General features: G+C 42.3%; 1 protein-coding gene across 4 annotated transcripts in view; it reads right to left on the bottom strand.

The window, feature by feature from the left end:
• Window positions 1-405: 405 nt before the first annotated feature.
• Window positions 406-22,387, bottom strand: part of myo1g (myosin IG) — a 50,858-nt gene continuing 28,876 nt past the window's right edge. For 2 of the 4 annotated variants that reach the window (XM_040122240.1, XM_040122243.1), the window contains 2 exons: window positions 19,670-19,827; window positions 406-2,042 (listed from right to left, as the gene is read on the bottom strand). In XM_040122240.1, coding sequence (XP_039978174.1) covers window positions 1,880-2,042; window positions 19,670-19,827 — 321 coding nt within the window. In that variant the 3' untranslated portion in view covers window positions 406-1,879. Of the gene's footprint in view, window positions 2,043-15,297; window positions 15,399-19,669; window positions 19,828-20,429; window positions 20,542-22,387 lie in introns of those variants that run through there. The other 2 variants (XM_040122241.1, XM_040122242.1) reach the window with 2 other exon arrangements.

The raw sequence follows: 22,387 nt of genomic DNA on the forward strand, positions 1-22,387 counted from the left end.
CTAAACTATGTCTGGTCAATTCAGTTTGCCACAGGTGGACATCGGTCCAGTTCTAGACACATCTCAAGCAAAATTAATGGGATGCATCTGTTGCATATGCATATCTTTTGCTGAACAGTGGCCACTGTGGCAAGTGACAAATTAGGTTAATGCTAAATGCTAACCTGTTTAGAATTTAGCTAAAATGCTCAACTAATGTAAAAGTAGCAAGAGGGCTTTAAATGAAGAAACAAGTAATACAACAAGTAATAGAAACAAGTAATAACTGTTACACAACAGTATTTAGCTTAAGTTTGCTGGCATTTGCTAACATTAGGCACCATGAACTACTGAAATAGCTCTTGCCAACAGTCATCAAGCCAGCCAGCTAACTCATGACAATAAATTCACACAGTATATTCAGGGACATATTTGTAATATCAGCTCCTGTCTTAGAACTGTTTACATGTCCCCTTTTGGGGAAAAGCATATTCTCTTGCAGAGGTGGGTTGTATAAAACTGCGTGGCTGTGGACTTAAATATATCATTTTTCAATCTTGTCAACACCACATAACAGTCCTTTGACATTGTTTGACTGCAACTGCATTGAACATTTTTGCACCTTATCTGCTTCAAATGACAGCAACGGGTTTTGAACTTGAGAGGTTTTCTTGGAAATCTCGCAAAATTATGTCTGTAGCATCCGTGTTTATCTACCCAGCTGATCTGATCCAGAGGACACCAAGGGGACGAGAGAGGAAATAGCTCTCGCGTGACCGAGTCCAGTTTGCTCTGGAAAGCGCACTCGATTGCTGCTGTTCAGAGGACAGTTTGGATTGAACATCTTTGAGTTTGCCACTTCCTGAGGGGTGGAGAAATGTCCGTATAAACACCAGATTTAAAACAGTTACTGTAAACTGACTGTAAATGTGCAGGAAATCCTTTCAATCACCGGACTACACATCAACACAGAAAACTGAAAGGCAAACACATTTAACGTAATATATTTTAATCACTGCCTTATGTAGGCTCGATCGGAGTCTACAGCCATACTGCAGGCTGCTGTCTGTTAATGTGGCAAAGCATTAGGGAGAAATTAACACACAGAGAACTCGCCTAAGTAAATCTTGAATAATTTATTTTCTTCCGCTGTCTTGTTTTTCTTTCTCCTTTTTAATTCTTCTGACATGGAATAACTGAATAATAGTCTGCTTTTTAGAGACTGCAGCATGAGATAACGCGCAAGGAAGGGTTTGGTTTTGCAACAATTCTACTGAAAATACAAAAATATATTTGGAATGGTTTGTTCTTGATCGTATTTATATATTGTGATGTAAAATTTGTCATTGAAAAAGTGCATCTGTTACATTTTTGTTTATTCTTGTCCTTTAAAAAATAACTTCAAATATCTTATGTAACAGTAAAACATAAAAAAAGACATCAAAGACAGTATCATACATGTACATATTGCAGCTGTGTCCTGAGTTTCTACACCAACATAAAAAATCTCCTAATTTCCCAAATTTTGCCTCCAAAACTATTCAGCACTTCCGTCATTGTCCGGTGAACATTGTCCTCCTGCAGCTCAGGATTAAGAAAGCAGATTCTGCCAGCAACTCGGCTCTGGGTTAATACTTTACAATCTTTGCGAAAGTATGATTTTAAAAAATCCTAGTAAACTGTTGCTTTTCAAGAAAAAGTCCTGCCTGTCAACTGAGACAGACGCAGATTTACATCCCTGTCTTTGTTGTTTACATGAACCTGATTGATATTTTGACCAATTCTAATAAGGATACAGGACACTGTCGAGGAAACACGTCCCCAAACACAAAACTCCAGTGGTATCAAGGTTTCAGGTCTATGAGGTCAATCTGTTTGTGGTTTGGTTGGATGAACTCTCTCAGTTGCCGGGGACCAGCAGGATGAAACCGTCTCGACTCTTCTTGAAGTCTGCGTTAGTCTGGCCAGGTTTAGTTTCCACTGCGACGCTCTTTGGTTTTCCTCGCATGTGAAGCTGCACGGCTGAACGACAAACCTTCACAGGAAACTGGACGTTTCTTATACTGGAAGAAAAAAAGACACATTTCTTTTATAACTACACTTGTGTTTGTTTTAACTGACAACATTTATTCCCCAAACCTCTGAACTTTGCTTTCTCCAATAAATGCCTAAACATTCCTCTTAATCCTCACCATATTCCCTAATCCTAAATTAACCTGAATCTAACGTGATATGTCTGAAACATCCCATGCACGTCGATGAGATCAATGCACTGATGGATGACATGGATTGCAGTACAAGAAAATAGTGACCTTGTTTTATTTTTTTTTAGATATCCACGTAATTTCTCTCATTTTAGGACATGTTTGGGGAATTCACCTCCTTAGAAATAAAGAGAGATAAAATGTTTTGCCTGTTTTTAAATGGTTTCCCTTTGGTTACACTGAAGACATGCTATGAGATACGAATACTGGTTTTAAACTCAAATTTTACCATTTTATGCAAAACACTGCATTTTTAAGTTTATGCTTTCAAGCAAAATAAGACATAATATAAAATTTCAAGACAACATATACTTTGTGCATTATTACACCTATAAACGCCTGAATCTAGACTCTGCAGGTCAAACGAAAATAAAACACAGGCCTCACGTAAGTGGTTATTTCCCATGTACAGCAAACTACTGCTTACAGAGAAGCTTAAAACTAAAGCAAAGTACTGCTAGACAAGAGCCGCTGTGTTTCTCCAGGCAACCAAAGTACACAGCAATATCTAGTTGATACCAGGTGGTTCGATCCCCGGCTCCTCCGGTATGCATGGCGAAGGGCAAGAAAGCGCTGTTTGTGAACTGCCAGGTTGCTGCACAGTCAGCTGAAGGCTGTGAAGTTGCTGCTTCTTCTCGCCCCTCGGGGATCCGGCGGCCTCAGCCCGCCCGCAGCCACCCCACTGCTCCGTCAAACACAAGCTGGCGCGGCACAAGGCTCAGTCTCCACAAAGAGCCTGGTACTGTTTCCGCCTACGTCACAGTCGGAGGCCCAGGGGGACTCACGGTTGATATTCCTGCTTGTGAGGATAATCCTATTATGAATGTATTCAGATTGGAGTTGTTGTTTTTCCATCAGTGGACGCACTTTGTTTGAACCCAACTTGAAGGCTTTGACAAGCAGATGCAGAACAATATTTGCCAAACAGCTATTTGTGGACGCCTCTAACTGTTGGTAATGCGACTGATAAGCAGGGCTGGCTCGTGCGTATGGGCCAACTGGGCAACTGTCGGACAGCTTTGGCAAGAACTACCCAGTCTATCGTTTCAAACTGTCAGCGTTCTGTTATCTGCACACTGAGCGGTCCTCTTCAAAAACACGGCAGATGAAGTTTGGTCTTTTTGGATGATTCATTTAATTTATGCAGATTACATAATTTTAGTTATTATGCAATAGTGCTGGCGATCTGGTTTTTACATGCCAGGTGGGTGCATCAGACAGACAAAAATAAGAAGTAAAGACTGAGAACAGAGACAGTACCCAGACAGACCATACTCTAAATATGTATTGAATACAGAATGTACAATAATAGTGCCCAGTAATAGATGGTATATTGGTACTGCAAATCACATGAGCACGTGGTGTGTTTTTCTGCACACGAAAGACAGGCAATGCATCAGAGACATTTGAATTAATTTTGTTTGAGTGAGCGACATAGACCGTATTATTAACTGTGCTCTGTACGCAGTATATTTTACCATTGTAGCACTGGATGAACATTTTATGTCAAGGCTTTCAAAAGTTGTGCCCATTAACAAGCAGGTAAAACGGCTTTTGGAGTTTGGAAGTCACCTCTGCTGGAACTAAGCTAACATTTTTTTTCTCAGTTTCTAGTGTTTGTGCTAAGGCTAAACACTCAACGGAGCTAATTCTGCATTGAACATATAAAGATGAAACTGATATTAATCTTGTAACGTAACTCTCAGTATGAGGGCGGAGACAGAGGGAAATAGCTAGCTTAGCTCTGTCACAAGTCTCCTTCAAAAAATCCAAAGCACATTTATTTCCTCATTGTAGTGTATGTATAATAGAAAATAAGACACCAATTTAACGAGCTCTGCTCTTTTTAACAAGCAGCTCCTAAGCAGTATGTCAAAAGTTGTGTCCTCAGAGTAAAGTTGTCAGCTTCAAACATTTTGCTAACTCTCAACAAAACTCATCGGTACTTTTGATTGAAGATAGCTTTTTTCGGCCCCATTACGCTCTTTGACCTACGCTAGGCTAAACATGCAACAGAGCGATCCCTGAACTGAATGCACAAACTGACGTTGAGCCTCTCATCTTGCGAAGACAGCCCTGTCCACTATTCTGCACTTGCCTAAAACTGAGAACCAAAGTCAGCTGAACCTGAATGCTTCTGCCAAATTTGAGACCCAGACCCAACCTAGAGCACTTAAGGCTATTTTTTTTTTTTTTTTGCTTTATTACATCCATTACTGACCACTAGCATACCAAGCTAATGCAACAGACTGAGTAGTGTCTGTCTCTGTCCCTCTTCCCGCTGGGCATTGTGTTTCTACTTGCAAACCATTACAAGCATGAAAATACCCAAACGCAACAAACATCCCAAGACCAAGGTCAAACCCAGTCATTTCTCTGGATTCATCGGGGTTGGGTCGGGTAGCAGGACTCTAAAACGCCAGACAGGAAAAGGTGTGGCCTTGCTCTCTTTTTTTCCACAGTCCCATTTGGCTCCCCATCAACCACAAACCCCGCCTTGCTGAACCCCCTAAGCCAGCTGTCCTTCCCTACTGAAGGCAGTGACAAACCCAACACAGAAAACCACTGACCTCCACAGGGTTTTGATGTATTGTGAGATCACCATTATGCTGGCTGCTGCAAGTGAAACCCTACACTGGCGGAGCGTGTTGAGCAAAGCCTCTGGCTGTGCCTGAGGACAGTGGATGTTTGACTGTGAAGGTCTGTGGTGCAGAAATGTGCAGGTTTCTGCTGCTGCTAGAGGAGCGCTGAAGACTGTGTGTGGTGGCTGAGATTGTCAGTGGCTACGATTAAATACAGTCTAAATATGGCTTTCACTCCTCATGTGAGTGCTTCTGTTCAGACGCAGCTGGGCTATAAACAAGAGCCATTATTTAATATTATCATTATTATTATTATACCTAGTGATGAGTTCCGATAGTCAGTTCCATGTTGGTAAAATACCCGCATTCGTTGAGCTTCGTGGCCTGTGAATCTGCTATTGAATGAATCATTCTTTCACGTTCTATGTTTAGTCTCTTTTGCCTCTCTCTCTCTGACACTACAGGACCACAAGACCACAGCAGAATTCTACAGCCAACCCCCAAAAAACTCCTTAGGGTCAGGGGGCAGGTTTAAGAAGGGATCAAGAAACGGGTCAACTCCCTCCTGTCAGGGTTTGGGGGCGACCCAAAGCTTGATGTCAGTCACAAACAACCAAAGCAAACACAAATCACAATTAACATTATAACGGTATTGGAAATACAGCAATAACAGAGCAGAGAGGAAGCTCATACTGATGATTACAAAAGGCACAAATAACAATACTGCTGACCAAGCAGACCTGACCCCGCTGACCTCTGGAGGACTGGAGCTCCCTGGTGATGCCTCAATCTCACTCCACTGTCAGTGGCCTGGGGTGGACGCACTGTCTTTATCATGATTTTATTATTATTATTGGTGGCAGTGGTAGTCGTGGTGGTAGTAGAAGGGGTATTTGTACTGGCAAAAAAGTACTGTTAGCATTACTACATTATATATTTATTTCTCTCTTCCACATACTTATTTAATAATATTGTCACAGTACTTTTACTTTTAGCGCAACTGTATTCATTGTTTTGTTTCATTAATTACCATAGTTTCTATTAGTGTCAGTGTCATGCTTGTCTTGGTAACTGGTCCCTATATCAGACTTAAAAATTAGCAGCTGTGTTATTAAAGTGATTAGAAGAAGCTAGATTCTTAAATATCAAGTTATATGTTTTGTCACACAAAACGGTTGAAAATTGTTTTGTTACTGTGCTGAGTAAAATAAAAACAGTAAATTTTTACACATAACTAACAGATGTCTTCAGTCCCCACCAAACGAACTACTCAAAGGGGTTTCAATAAGGGATTCGAAAGGGTGAGGATTCGATTCGGAAATGGATTTGGATTTGAAAGCAAAATGTCAGTATTTACAGTTTGTTTTGGTTTCAGTTTACACGTTGGGGTTGCTCTGAGTTGTTATAAAACATTTTTCTCAGGCCACCGCAGTGACCGCGCGGGTAGCGTGGTTACAGGTGTTCGTCTCAGATACCATGACATGTCCATAGGGAAAGCTGTTCATATGCCGTAAAGCTTGCTAGAGAAGCATGTACAGTACATTAAAGACTCACACTCTCCTGCTGAGTCTACACAACCGGTGTTTCTTAGTACGACTTTTTTCAAATTCAGGAAAAGCGGCGTACTGTTGTTGTGCACTAAAATGGATTGAGTTCCCACTGAAGAACTGGCTAGTTAGCAGCTATCTGGCAAGTAAGCAATACTCAGACAGCCACCGTAGTTGTTCCTATGACAGCTTGTCTTGTTGCCTTAGTTTTTGTTGACATTGGTACATTAATGATCGATCAAGAGTACAGCAAAGAAGAAAAGACTGGATTTAACTAGAGTATGAAAATTATTCCTGTTAAAAAAGGGAAACTGGGAGCAGCAAAGTGATGACTGCCATGGAAATGTGCATTATACTGAATTTACCATGTGACCTGTTGTAGTAGGCTAATTTAATTCCCTCATTGTTTTTTTGTTTTTTTTTACCAGCCTTAATTAGCAGCCAGAAAATTTGTTCATGCTTGCCAAGTTACTGGCTGTTATTTGAAACATTATTATTTTTTGAATTAAGGCTTTTAAATGAGACTTTACAGTATTTTAACTTATCTCCCCGGGAGTAGTGTTGGTTCAGAATGGCCTCTATGGGGACAAAATAAAGTCAGCAACGCACAAACAAACTTCATTCTTTCTTTTCTGTTTTTGTAAACAGTGTCTGTTTCTGTGAGCGTATCAGGATTTGGTACATAAACATGGCCCACGGTCTGCCGTCTGCCAACCAGTCCCCAATGCTGCAGTCGAATAATTTATCGCTGTGGAGACGAAGCTGCAGACAGAACTGGGGCGCAGCAGCAGCCCCAGCTTCTGGAGGAGCCCCCCCCCCTACCCACCCACCTTCCACTGCTCCCCTCTTCATCTCATTTTTCTTTCTCTGCCTCCAAACGGTCCTCCTCCTCCATCTTTTCTCCCTGTCATCCCCTCTATGATTCAGGATGCCGCTAATCCGATGTGAATACATGCCTCTGGTGTCTCCATTATGGAGAATTACGGCCCATTTTATTTGCAGCTCAGCTGTACGTGTGGTGAGGCACGGCCAGTGAGCCTGATGCTACACTGTGTTACTGATGCTGTTCGCCCCATTGTGGGAAAATCAGATCAACACCAGGCCTGTGCAGAAGTCGCTCCCAGGGAATAATGTGCCATCTCAGATAAAAGATGCTTCTTCTGACAAACCAGCTTGCTCCTTGATATGGTTTTTTTTTATTCCCGCTGGAAACATAATTTTCCTGGAGTAAACTGAAAATGGCCACATATTCTCCTAGCTGTTTTTAACATTATCAGTAGAAAAAAAACCCCACAAGCTTCCCCTCTACATTCACACGACAACAAAGGATCAATATGGCCGTATAAAAAATATATTAATTAAAGGATTTACAATTTTTCAAGTCAGGTACCTAAATGAACACTGTGCTCACATTGTGCAAAAATTCCCGCCTTGTGTTTCCACAGACAGTGTTAGCGTACTGAGCTGAAGTCGAGGGATATTAACTAAAAGAGGGAATTTTTTTTACTGCAATTAGAATCGGGATCTTTTAATGGTCAGTATGCTATGCTTATGTTATGCTAAAATGTAAAAACTTCAGAAGGCTTCAAAATTCCTTTCCTAAATATTTTACTGATAACCGAAACTCCAGGAAGCTCCTGTTCCCAGCTGGAAGTCAGATGTCAGGTAAAAATCTCCTCCTAGATTATCTCGGTCTTACCACCGTGCGTTTTAAACAAAAATCACAAAATCAAAAAAGTTTTTTTTTTTTTTCACTCGAGAAATTCACTCAAACCATAGAGGAACATATTACATTTTCACAACAACAGCGCAATGATAACACGGAGGAGAGAATGAGTGATGGTAGGTAGATATTAACTCACGGGAGTGAACACTTGTCAGAGGGCTGTCAGATTAGTTAACAAGCAGAGAAGCGGTGACGTCTGCTCCTAACGATCCCACAGATCCCAGACGAGATCAAACCGTCAAAACACACAAACTCTAATGCGCTGACAGCTCTCGCTTTCTGGTTCCACCACACACACACACACACACACCCCCTCCAGGTAACACTTTGGGTGTCTGAAGAAACAGCGACAAGCAGTAAAGGAAACAACAGTTTTGAGCCGTCATGCTACAGAACCTTCCATCAGAGAGTGTTAATGAGAGCGAAAAACGCTTTAAATATCGGCCATCGGGCTCAGAGTTTTACACTGTGCAAAAGGTCAGAGAGGTGGTGCACGTCGCTGCTCAGTGACTTCTTCAGCACCTGTCACTTCAGTCTAACTCCTGCCTCATCCAGTCACGTTCTTTCCCAGCCGTCCATCAGTCGTACCAGGTTTACTGATTCTCAGGAGGGGATCAGACCACAGAGGTGTCCAAAGAACGGAGGCAGTGACGTACAGGAGGCGAAACGGAGGCGTGGCCGAGGTTGAGCACCATGGACAATTCCGACGGGTTCCTGTCGGACAGCTGGCAGTCGAAAGGTGTGCTCAGACAGGAGTCAAAGTGTTTTGCCTCATGGACGGCTGGAGGGTTTGTGTTTATTTGCCCCAAAAAGCCGATTAACCAGCTATACAGTCCTTAGTTGTGAGCTAGCTACCAACAGAGGGAGTGGGCCTGTGTGTTTATCTTCAGCTCAGCCTCAGACTTGAATCTTGTTTGTTTCTGTCCTTTCCCCCCAGTCTCTCTTTTTCTCTCGTCTCTGTGTGTTTTTGAAGCAGATTTGTAAAGCTCCAGAATGGGTACAAATTTTTTGCCCAAGTTGAGCCATTTTTAACTTGAACAGAAATATCTTTGCGTCAATTTTTGCAAATTTTGCTTCCTCTTCTAAGCCATTTTTTTAAGGGAATAGTTTGACAAATTATGGAAATATGCTTATTTGCTTTCTGGTGGAGAGTTAGATGAGAAAATTGATGCCTCTCTCATATCTGTCCTTTCAATATAAGGCTATATTTCTAAAAAATTTCAAACTATTCCTTAAAGAAAGGATCACGAGAAGATGCCATCACATAATCACCTGTAGCTTTCCATCCGTCAGAGCCCACAGTCACCCCTCTCTTCACCAGCCGACTTGACACCCCCTCGACAACACAACCCCGCAATTTCCCCCTGCAATCTTATTTAGCACTTCCCCCGGCTGCCTGGCAACCGTCACTGGGGCAACAGCAGCATCTGCGGTCCCGACAATGGGGGCAACGTGGGCCGGGATGGGGAGCGAAGACCATCCTGCAGGGTTCGCTTTGGTGTCATAGTGCTGATCATCGCTGATCTCATCCATTATAATTACCATCACCATCATCAGAAAACAGTGGGCCCATCTCAACCAGCTGCACCCTGCGTCTCGAGTCTCCTCAGGGGGCATTCTGGGAAAAAGTGAGTCATACTGTAACAACAGCAGGGCGAATGCATGTAGAGTGAATTCGATAAACGGTGGAAATATGGTTTAAGATGCAAAGCCAACGCTCCGTGGCCTTAGACACACACATGGCTTGAGTCATAAATATGTATCATCGTCTGTGCTGTGCTTTAATAGCACTGGCTTCGATCATTTATTTGCCACTGATTAATTCTCAAGACCCCCGACACATTTCTGAGATAGGAGCAAATCAGTTTAACAGCGAAGTCGGTGAGGGAGCGCGAGAAGCTGAGCGTCTCATCAAACCAATTATCAATAAGCAAAGACGATCGAATGCCATCAGGGGTTTTTTTTTTTTTTGTGCAGCCGGAACATTTGTCCCGCCTCAGTGCAAGTCAGCTGTTAGTGGGTGACAACACTAGAACAAAGCCAAACACGTGCCTGACTGAGATAAAAACTGTCGTTTGTTGGTTTCTTTTTTTTTTTTTTTTAACTGATGACCTGCTGTGTAGTATTCAGCTCGACAGTGAGACTGTTGTGAGTAAAAATGTAACCGAGGAATCCATTTGTTGCACTCTGAGGTCGACTTAGAGGCAGCACGTGTGTGTGTGTGTGTGTGTGAATCCACAAAGGGGGCCTTTTGATGCCGATGCACTTTCGAAGTCAGTAGCAGAAGCTGTGAGTGTGCCCAGGAGGATTTGTGATGCTCGGGCAGAAAGTCCCCAAGATTTCGAGATTTAACAACCAAAGCGGGACTTCTTTATAAAAACGTGGGAATGGGCTCATCGTGAAAATCCGTGTTTCCCACACAGCTCATCGTACAGTTAAATCCTTCTTCGCCAGTTGAAATTCTACCATCATATTACCATCTGCTCCTTTATCCTGCGCAGCGCACTGACAAGTTCAACTTATTTACACACAAACTTTTGTCAGAAGCCGAATTTTTTGCTCACCTGTCCAGGCGAAAAAAAAAAAAAAAAAAACTTGTTACAGGCTGTCAATCTGCTTGCTTATTATTTTATTATTTTCTCAACGGGCCAGTCTGGGCCGGTGAATATCGACCTCAAATATAAATTTAATTCGACACATGGCTTGCGATAATTTGGCTCATGTCAACTGCAGACATTAAAAGTACGCACACATCTTAAATTACAAATACACTTACTTTTGGTTATCCGCCATTTTTCATTCCTTCTGCGTTAGTAAGCCCCATTTAGACGGCATTTATTTCTCTATGTGAAGTGGGATGATTTCAATATTACCTGCACTGGTCAGTGATTTTAATACTTTCCAGAGCGTCTACGTCTGTGATTTTTCACCACACATCCCAGCAATGATTACAGCCATAATTACCTATCGTTTTTAACTCACTGGTCCTCTTGTAATTTAAGTCCAGTCCAGAGAGACTCTTTGCATTTTAATAACGTTTCTTTCAAACCTTTTTTTGCATTTCTGTTCCTGAGTTTCATCAGTTCTGTGCACTGCGTGACAACTGTCCTTTTTTAAACCTGTGTCTGAGTTAATGATGGAATTACAGCTAAACGAATGGCACCTGGATTGGCTTATGTTGCGCCATGATTGCCATGACCAAAGGACACATGTGCTCAAGGTGCTGGTAGTTTGTCATTAAAAATGCTGAAAGAGGTTTTCAAAAAGTTCATCATTAACGTACAATTTTATGCAGCAAGGCACACTGAACTCTAATCCGATCATCTACTCCATATGGGATATCTGTGGTGTAAATATGAAGTTTCAACTATGTATTGCTCTTGAATAATTGTGTTCACAAGCCAGTTTCCTCCTAATCAAGCCAAGTAGTTCACTAATTAGCCGAGATATTTCATACCAACATGTCTCTACATGCTGCAAATCTGGCATCAATTTGAACTTGTTAGTTTAAAGTAATAAGGCGTCACAGCAATTTCTGGGAAATCAGTGTTTCCTTACTACTAACTCATGCAGGAATGTTCCTGAGTTATCAGGTTCATAAGAATGTGTCCACAGAGTCACAGACGCCGGCGTGACGACATGATGTCCCAGCGCGACAAAATAATTACCAGAAGAAAATAATAATATTAAATAGTATACTAAGCCCATCTGTAACGAAGGTCACATGGTTTTTTCTGCACAATATCACTGTCTATTACAGAACCAGCCCATATAATTTGCCGGCAGCTAAAATGCCATCTGGAAAAGCAACTTTTATTATGAGGAAGGAAGAGACATATCTTATTACCAACTTCCTCCTGTAATATTAATCCTATCTGAATGGGGCTTTTGTCAGATGCACAAATGTAGCATCACAGTAGTGCGAGCAGGCACAAAAGTCGTTTTATAGTCATATGTTCCATACACTGTCCAGTCGAATACATCCACATCCCGTCTTTAAACACTAGACGATCCAAATGAACATTCGCCGCTCTTTTTTACCTGCGCACACCAACGCTGAGCTCTGCATCCTCTCTGCTACACACCACTGACGGCTTTCAGCAAATTTAACTTCCTCCACCTCAGAAGTCTCCACCTATTACTATTAGTATTTAGATTTATGTGCATTTTGCGATGTTAATTAATATGTGTTCTTGCTGCAGACATGTTGTGTATTTCAGATTCCGCAGGAGTTTTGTGAGCTCAGGGACAGTCTGTGTGAACATTTATTCTGGAGCATAACACGAGCAGAGCCACACTGCCAAACTTAGTGTTGTTTTTGTTGTTGCGGTATGGTTAATGGTTAAAGCCTCGATGTGAATGTCCTCAGTGAACTTCCAAAACACCCTTTATACTTACTTTGATGGTTCATGTGGTGCAAGTGGGACGTGTCTACAAAGTCTGACCCAGAGTTAATTTGGTCATGACCGACCCTGAAAGTTTTGGCCTGAAGGAAGGGGCTGAATTCACATTCAAGGGCAGTTTCCTACAAAAGAAAACTGTTTTGCATTGTATTTGGGGTTCGAACCCCGAATGGGTAGAACCGTACTGTATTACTATTATTTGTCATCTTGTGCTGCCGCTCAAATTGCCGTGAACTGAAATGAGATAGAAACATGAAGCTCGGCCCAATCACCGGAGATGATGTGCAAGTGCTTCCCAAGAAACATGAGCCCAATAAGCCAGATGGTGGCGCTGCAATTAAGGCTCAAAAACTCAGTTTTGGAAAGGCCACGTCCCTCACGTCGTATGTCCGTTTGACATGAAATTTGACACACAAGTCCGGCTCAATGTGCACAACAAAAAAGCCTCTGGACCATGAAAGTCCGCTACTGATGGATAAACAAGTAAAAAAACAGTCAAGAGACATCTACTTTTGAGATTTTGACTGCCAGCTCTACTTTAAGATACTTAGCTATAACGTGTCTATATATCATGGGCATTCATGTGCTAGGATTAAACTGTCGAATTGTGCACACACGTGCTGATGACACGTCAGTCACAGGCTACAGACGATAACAAGCCTGTCTGATACAGAGCGGCTGTAATCGACAGCTAGATTCAGGCTGGACTTTTCGGTCAAATGGGGAAAAAAAAAAAAAATCACTGAGCTACATGACGTTCCCTCGATGGGAACTGAGAGGGAAGGAGGAAATAGGTTGGTGTTCATATGCACTATTTCCGTCCGCTTAGGCTAAACCTGCCATGTATGAAACCAAAACTAGAGCCAAGTCAGAAGCTGTGTGGTGGAAAAACCCTAAAACGAAGCACAAAACAAGAGACAGAAAAGTGAGCATAGCACAGGCTGCCTCCCTGTCCTGTTGCTGTCCAGTCGGCAGGACTGACTGAGATATGAGCACATTGAGGACAGCCACTAAGGGAAAAAAAAAAAAAAGGGGGGGGGGGGCAGATGAGGCTATTTCAAGCTCAGGATGACGCCTCTCATGACCTAAAAAGTGAATTTAGAATAGACAGGGCCGATTTCGCCAATGCCTCCACTAACTGTTGCGATTTCGCCAATGCCTCCACTAACTGTTGACATCCAACAAGGTCAAACAAGAAAGTCAAAAGTCCTTCCATCATTAATAAATGGTCGCTGTGTGTGTTTGGTTGCTTCTCCTTGGTCATTAAAGACACATCACAAGACCACTCACACTTCTTTTTGTTTTAAAAAAATTTTTTTTTTTTTTTTTCCCCCCTCTTCGTTTTCTACACTGGGAAGGGAGGGGTGACCCAGAAGATTGCTATTAATGCAACATCGTCCCAAGTCTTTTTCATATTCATGAACAAAACTGCTGATTTACAGAAGAGTGGAGAAAACGCTGGAGAAGGAGAGGGGCTGCGAAGAAGAGATGGAGCAAGTGAAAAGAAATAAGAGGCAGAGGAGGGGAGGACGACTGGAAAAAAACGCTGAATGGGAGAGAGGAAAAGTGAGACATTTTAACCAAAAGATTCAAGACCATCAGAGGATGTGATCATGAGTCTGGACTCTCCTGAGGATTTAGAAAAGGTTTTCATTAAGACAAATTTTAAGACTGTGTCTACTGAGCGTTTAGACCGAAAGCAGCACAGCGGCCTGCATCGCTGTGTCATGACGTCACGTTGTGAACCTTGACCGCTGAACCTCCCTTCTGAAACCAATACCCCAAATCGTTGAGGGACTTGATTTGATCATTCAAAAGCTGACGCGACGGCGATCTGGGGCTGGACGACAACAACTGTTGGCCCCCACCCACACCGCTCTCTCCCGGATTGTTAGATTGATGGTTGTTAGAGGCGGGTAAAGATTTGAATAGAGTGTGAAACACGCTTCGGACATACAGTGGCACATAACATCGCTCTGCTAGCAACAACCCCCGACAAAGCTGTCAAAGTCAAGAGCTGTTTTATATGATGGTGAGGGTTAGTTGATCAACCCAAACCACATTTCATAGGATGAGCCATCAAAAATATTGAAATGTCTTACTTTTGAAATATATTTGAAGAAACAGCAGAGCAATAAACGGAGGGATACTTGATAAGAATTGGGAAATGTATTTTTTATTTCATTATGTCCCACAAACTAACTGCTCCAAATTGTGGTTAAGCATCAGAGTTGGTATAAAAACTTTTATTCTATTCTGAAGAGAGTCTCCTCACAGTGATCGATGCGATAAGAAAATCCCCAAACTGCCTTTTAAGTAAAGAGTCCTCCTCAATCTTTTAAGGCCGGGGTGGATCACACCCTAAATCCTGCCTTTAGCCCACAGATACTCCCCCAGCTGTCCCAGCAGATGGTCCACGAGTCCGACCCTCCTGAACACGGCGCACACAGACAGACTCACACACACACTCACACGCACAACTTTTCTCTCAGTAAACAGAGGCACTCACATACCAACAAACACACACACACACACACACACACACACACACATCTCATTCATGCTGACAGCTCAGACCCAGGTGACAGGAAGAGAAGGCAGGAGAGAGACGGGGGGGGTTGACGGGGTGGGGGTACGTACAGGAAAGAGCGACAGATGAAGAGGAGAGAGCGGAGGAAGGCGCTCTGCCGAGGGAACGAGAGACGGATGTGACATGACAGCAAACCAGACAGTTCTGTCTTCGACGACAGCGCGGAGCGGCTTTGAAGTCAGATTTTACCTTGCGCTGCTAGCGCTGCCTCCGCTGACCCAGTTTTGTACAACTCACTGTGGCACCACACACTCTCTATCAACTGCAAACGCTCGCGACCTCACTGATCTCCTCTCTCCTCTTTGAGCTGGGGAGAGGAGAAAAAAACACCAGGAGTCACAATCACTCCATTGACTGCTTTCCTCTCCTGACCAATCACCCAACGTCACAAACTGAAATGACGTGCACATGACTCTCATAATCTGGATCTCACTTTCTGACAGAAGGAAGCACAAGAGGAGTGCGTTTTTGTCGTCCTTCTCCTCCCCCGTGTCCCGCCTCGCACATGCTTACACGCTTACACAGCTCACCCCTGACTTTGTGTCATGAGTCTCCTTTTGATGAGTAGCCTGGTAGAGGTCACGACCCCCCTCCATTCACCGCAGATGGTGGCACAAAGACAGGCGGAGAGCTGAAACTGACTCCCGACGGGCGACTCTCCTCTGTGACGCTCGCCGCACCCCGGCCCGAGCCACGCAGCTGCTGATGGGGCTGCGGTGATGCAGATTACCCCCCCCCCCAAAAAAAAAACAAACCCAGACCAAAGGTCTAAGACTCGTAAAACCCACAAAAGCCTCACCGGGGATCTGGGATCAGCTAGCTGAACCCAGAAAAGACTCATAAAAGCGGGAACACACACCCTGGTGCGGCTGCCGTCTGCCCGGCCTCTGAGCTGCCCTCCAGGGAGCAAAAACAAAGTCAACGACTGACCTTAAGAAGTAACATGACACTGATATGAGTGAGATGTTTTATCTCTACGTGACATCAGAAATCACATTATATAGAAACTGGCTGTTGACAGTGACAAAGGCTCATTTTTTCTGTTTTTCTTTTTAGCGGGATTTTTCAAAACAAGCAGATCTTAGTTAGTCTACTAACTTAGTTAGTCTATCTTAGTCTAATCTCACGAAAAGAAGTTTTATTGCCTCTAAAATGACCATAAAGTTGTTTCAAAACACCTCTCTAAACCAGTTTCAACACAAAACTGAACGTTATAACGTTTATGAAAGTAGGATTTATCGGGATGTTGAATTAAACTGCATTAGCAGTGGCTAGGTGTACCTAATAAACTGGCAGGTGAGTGTATGTCAACACTATGGATGAAATAAACTGATTTTTATTTTCATGATTGCTAATTATTTTCTCATTAAATCATTTTGGCTCTGAAATGTCAAAAAATAGCAAGAAATGTTTGAGCGGGTGAATGTTTTGTGCTTTTTCTTGAAAAAGGACTCTCGCGATTAATTGGTTATCAGAATAGTTGCTGATTAATTTGCTACAGATCGACCAACCCATTATTTTGGTATGATTTATTTTCGCCGCATTTTAAATAATCAAATTGGACACTGATAAAACCAGTTTGGCCATAAAAATCTCAACACATGTTCCACTTACTTGGTGTTTCCAAAGCTTTCCAGCCACATTTCACGGCCTTCCTCGGCGGATGGAGTTAATGTTGTTGCAGTCACTGTATGCAAGTATGTCTGCGCATATACAGTTTGTGTAACTATGTATGAGTCAGTGTGTGCGCTCGTGCAGTTTTTTATTGTGATTTTAATATGGACTCTTGGGAGACTAGCCTTGAGATAAAAGAGATCCAAGTAAACAAATGGAGGTGGTTTAGTTTGTTATCACATGGCCCAAGTGTGTCGGTTTTATATCCAACTTTAATTGCTGAAAGATTTGGAAACAGCAAGTGAGTGGACCTTGTCTTCAAGAATGAACCTTGAAGCTCCAAACCCATAACAATTATCCCTAACTGTGAAAAAGCCACAGTCTTTTGTTGATTTTCACATAAGCACAATGATAATCCACGAGACGAGCTCTGCCGTGAGTTTATTTGTATTGTTTTCTGCGTCAATCAGTGTTTCTGAGTGTGTGTGTGTGTGTGTGTGTGTGTGTGTGTGTGTGTGTGTGTGTGTGTGTGTGTGTGCGTGCGTGTGCGTGCGCGTCCTGGCAGGATTTGGAGGATTAGTACTTTGGGAGACCGATCGCTGCAGACTGGGCGTTGTCTCGGCGGCCAGAACTTACGACAACCCACCCACGATTATACGCACCCACACCCGCCCACTGCCCCAACCGAACCAGTCTGCTGCGTGTGAAAACCTGCGGGTTGTGCCATTCAAATCCAGTCTGGCAGAGATGAACGCGGGTGGAAGTGAATCAGGTTTATAAACAGCGATGACAAATCAGGTTTCCGAAGTGATAAATGCGATAAATGTCAGCGTGACTGAATCATTTCACACCAGTTATTCAGAGCAGGGCGCAGACACCGACCACTTTGACAGTGATAAATGGCAAGAATATGATTGGTTAATTGTTACGCTGCATTAATAGACTTCGTTTTAGCCGAGGCCTTTGACCAGTAACAATGAGTCTAAAGCTGTGTTGTTTATTCATGTGACTCAGAGACCCCAAAAGGCTGCATGTTTTCTTTCCCACCAATCACTTCACCAGCTGATCTCACTAATGAACTTCTCCTCTCTTTTGAAAGTTTTCCAATGAGTGAAATCAGCTGCTGGAGGTGTCTTGTTCTACTGAAAACCTGGGTAATATTTTAACAATCAAACAAATTAATTATCAGCACGAGCAAAACGTTCAAAACTAATCTTTGTACGCTTCTGATTTTGTTGGTCTGACCCTCATTTAGTAACACAGTAGCCCAGAAACAGATTTTTTAATAGTGTTAGATGGAGCAAATACAAAAATCTTTGATTTGTCTTCACTTACCTGAAGTACATTTTGGGATATCCAAAGTTTGATTTTGGCTTGTGACCTTTTAAAATGAAACAATATCTACTTGAAACTCCTCATTACTGATTGCATATGTCTACCAGTTGTGACCGGTTCAAACAACAGTGATTTCTTTAGCTGCTGCAAATGACAATTTTTTTCATGAATCTCATCAAAACTTTTGCTGAGCTGAAGGTTACGGCTTCAGAAGTTTGGTTTTGTTTGCCTAAAAGTCCAAAAACCCCAAAACATTCAGTTTACAACGACACGTGACAAGGAAAAGCCGCAAATCTTCTCTTATGAGAGGATGAAATTTTCAAATATTTGGCAATTTTTCACAATTTTTGTTTGAATTAATGACTGAAACAGTTCATCAATCATCGACATGATTATTTTTCTGTCCGTCGACTGACCAATTGACTAATTGTTTTCAGCTCTAGATGTCCTCCTTGTTTTATTGAAATAAGTCCTGCATAAGTACAATTATTGAGTAAATTGCAAGAAAAAAACAAAGATTAGGTAGAAGTTTGAAAAAATTTACATAATTCTGAGTAGCAGACATGCTTTTTTTTTTTTCCAGTTTCCTCTACTGTCAAACCTCCTGAAACTACTCAAATTCATCCTGTGACCCCTTGTCGGGTTCCCGACTCTCAGGTTGGGAACCACCGCTCTAAGAGGCAATGCCCTAAACTGGTTAACCTGTTTACCAGACACCCCAATAATAACACCTAAAATAAGAAGGTTACTGTTCTTCAGCCCTCTTGAAAGGTTAAGTACCTGAGCCTTTAGATTTTGTTGTACCGGCTGCAGAAGAAGAACATGTAGTAGCGGCTGTAGTTTTAGCAGTCGTGATTGTAGAAGTGTTAGTGAAATTTTAGATGGTTTATTTTAGTATTGGCCTTAATTCTCACCAACGAGTATTACTCAATACAATGAGCTGTCAGTTTCAAACCTTTTTGCATAACTGTCTCTATATGTGTCTTTATAGTTGATTTAAAAACCTTTATTTTAAGGTTTAAATTAGTTTCGGTTCAGATTTGTGACGATTTTTGCCACCACATAATTTTTTCTTTTTAGGATCAGATTTGTAGAAATATCCAGTTGTGTTTATGGTTGGGCTTGAGTGAGAAATGGCAACTGGACTGTCCTTATATAGCATTTTTCTACCTTAACGGACAAAGCACTTTTACAGTTTGCCTCTCATTCACCCATTCCCAATCACCCCCCAACTGCAACGGAGCCGCCATGCAAGGCGCTTGCCAAACAAAGGACACCTGGACATGTAGACAGGAGGAGCTGAGGATGAAACCACCAACGCTGTGAGTAGTGGACAACCTGCTCTGTCAAGAATTTTGACAGGTGTTTCTCCGGATGCTTTTGTGTCAAAATGTTGAGAAAGATTCTTCATGGTCTGGCTCAGATCAAGCCTGGAATTTAGCAACAGCATCCAGCTTTAGCCTTGGAAGCATCTCCGAGCCACATTATGGGGACCACTCTGTCCCTGAAACTGCTGAGAGTTGCAGGGTGACAACTTAAAAGACTGCGGGGTAAACAGATTAGGGAGCCACAGGATAAAATTAGCAAAGTTTACCCGGTGGGAAAACAGTGTGTCGTTGCGGAACTGACCGTGTGAAGTGGTCGACCATCGCTCCCACCAGCTCGCCCACCCGGTCCTGGTTGGGGCACAGCTCCCCTCGCTGCAGGCAAACCAGGACGTCATCCTGGGAGGACGTGTGCAGCGCCACCATCTGGTCGAACCCGCTGGTCACGCTCAGTCCCGTAAACTGTGGAGTGAAACACAGCCAGTCATACAGTGTGGTAATACAGTTATGTACATAAGTATTTGGACAGAGACATAATTTTCGGAATTCTGCCTCTGTTCGCCACCACAGTGGAGTGGAAACGGAGCAGCATGTAGACATTTGGCTTGGTTTGGTTTAGAGTTGACTGTTTTATGTCCTGCCTCCTAATTTTTTTTTTTTGAAAACCTGCTATTGTTGCATTGCGTACAGGAGTATAACACTGTTTTGAGATTTTTCCTCTGGACGTTTGAGTTTCTGTAGATGACAGTTTTTTCTTTGTCTGTTCAGAAATGGTAGCTATCACTGCTCATGCTAACTATCCAGTTGTTCTTACTTTTTTTAAATCAAAAAACAATCAGTTTCTATAGATACCGCAAAACCTACAATGCACAAGACCTGGCTTGAGGCTGAGTGACTGTGATATTCAGTGGCACATACTGTATAGGAGCGCTGGAAAGTAATTTGTATAAAAAGGTCAGGGATTATCACATCAACGTATAATACCTGTGAATTTAATACAGTACAGCACAGTATATCCTGGATCAGAAACCATCCGTGGAATGAAGTCAGCGGATTATTTCTGCTCAGAGCATGTAGGGTGAGAGAAATTCTGCCCGCGGTTCACGTGCGGAAGTGCACTTGAGGGTAAGTCATGAGGTGTGACCCAGTTGGAATAATGTACAGATTTTACTGCAGCTGAGGAGACGTGAGCGAGAGAAGGGCGACAGAGTGTAAGTGAAAGAGAAGGAAAAAAAGAGAGAAAGGAGGACGAAAAACAGAAGAAAAACAGTACGATGCATGTGAAAGATATACAGACAGAGGGACAGAAAGTGAGGTGGGTGAAAGGGAATGGGAGTCAGAGTGGACTAAGCCTCTTACGGCCCCCAGCACACACAGGTTAATCCAGCGGGGAAGACTGTATGCGGGATGTCCCAGCGCCGTCGAGGCCAGATTTAGGCACAAACTGTCCCTTCAGTGGACGGAACAATGCAGAGGTTATCCAGCAGGGTTCAGTCATTTATTGCATCCCGAAAAAGGTCAGGAAAATACATATTTCTTGATGTAAAGGATGATTTCTTAGTAAAACTACAGAGAACAACACAATAAAGATGGTGTGTGGAAGTTTCTCATCAGTTTTTAACAACTTTGTTTGAGGCTGTATACATAAAGCCACATGATCTAATCAATACAAGATATGCAGTTTTTAGAGCTGCACCTACTGATTATTTTGATCATCAGTTCATCTTTTTCTCAGTTTAACTGTTGTGTTTGGGCTTCACAATGCCAGAAAATAGCAAAAAAAACAAAAACAAATAGCCAGAGTGTGAAGTGGCATCTTTAAGTTGCTCATTTTGTCAAACCAAAAGCCAAAAACCCCAAAGATATTTAATTTATAATGACATAAAAACCAAATCCCCACATGTGAGAAGCTGAGACCACCAAATGTTTGGGTTTTTTTTTTTTCTTGGTAAATAATTATATAGTTGGATTAATCACTGGAAGTGTTTTCCCCCGCTTTGAATTTCCATTCCAAAATTTTCTTTTAACAACATCCTCAATGTTACTTAACACAGAAACATTGTGCCGTCGGTTTTTGATCGGTGTGACACTTCAGCCTTCAGTGCTGACAGTCAAACCCAGTGACTCCGTACTGAAGAGTCTGGTGACACAACACGAGGACAGGGCTGCACTGCTTCTTTAGTGCTCTGTTCTCTGTTTCTGACCTGGATACAACTCATATCCCTCAGTCTGAGCAGCAGAGCTTAATGGCATCAGCTATCTTAGGCGCTCTGCTGCATAATGATGGTTTTTAACCCCCTGGCATGTTTCGAGCTCGTTTTCTTTTTCTGTCTCTCCCTCTTTTTCATTTTTCATTTCGTTTATTTATTTATTTCACACAGATCAGAATAAGGTACAAATAAAATCATACAAAACATAGTAGGGATGGGTGAAAATGGGACACCCCGATAAGCTACAGAAGCTTGTGCATAGGGGGCCTAGACACTGCACGTACAAATACACTTACAACGAGAAAATACCTAAAATTAACCTAAAAACCCTACAAAAGTACAATTAAACGGTCCAAAGACATCTATACCATCGGTCCAGATATTCATCCAATAGACAAGATACACAATCAGATATATACCAAGTGGAAATAACAGCATAGTAGAGTAACCAGTTCTAAGTTCCTCAGTCATTCGGGATATACATGTTGAAATGTATTTTAGTAGCAACTGCTGCTTTAAGCTCAATTTAAAAGCAGACACAGATGATGACATTTTTATATTCCTATCAAGATCATTCCACAGCCATGGACCATGAACTCGTACATGTAAGTTTATGTTTCTTACCCTTTATAAGATGCTTTTTTCTAGTCTTATATGTACGCGAGGGAAGGTACGTCGGAATAAGGTCACAAAACGCTTTCACTGAGAATATATACAACATAATACATTATTCAAGCATTTTGAAAGATATTACATTAAGTAACTTTCAGAAAACTGTAGCAGTGGAAAAGAGGATCGGTTGTAAAACCTGT

This window comes from Xiphias gladius, chromosome 24 (genome assembly GCF_016859285.1).
Source record: "Xiphias gladius isolate SHS-SW01 ecotype Sanya breed wild chromosome 24, ASM1685928v1, whole genome shotgun sequence".
NCBI classification, from domain to species: domain Eukaryota; kingdom Metazoa; phylum Chordata; class Actinopteri; order Istiophoriformes; family Xiphiidae; genus Xiphias; species Xiphias gladius.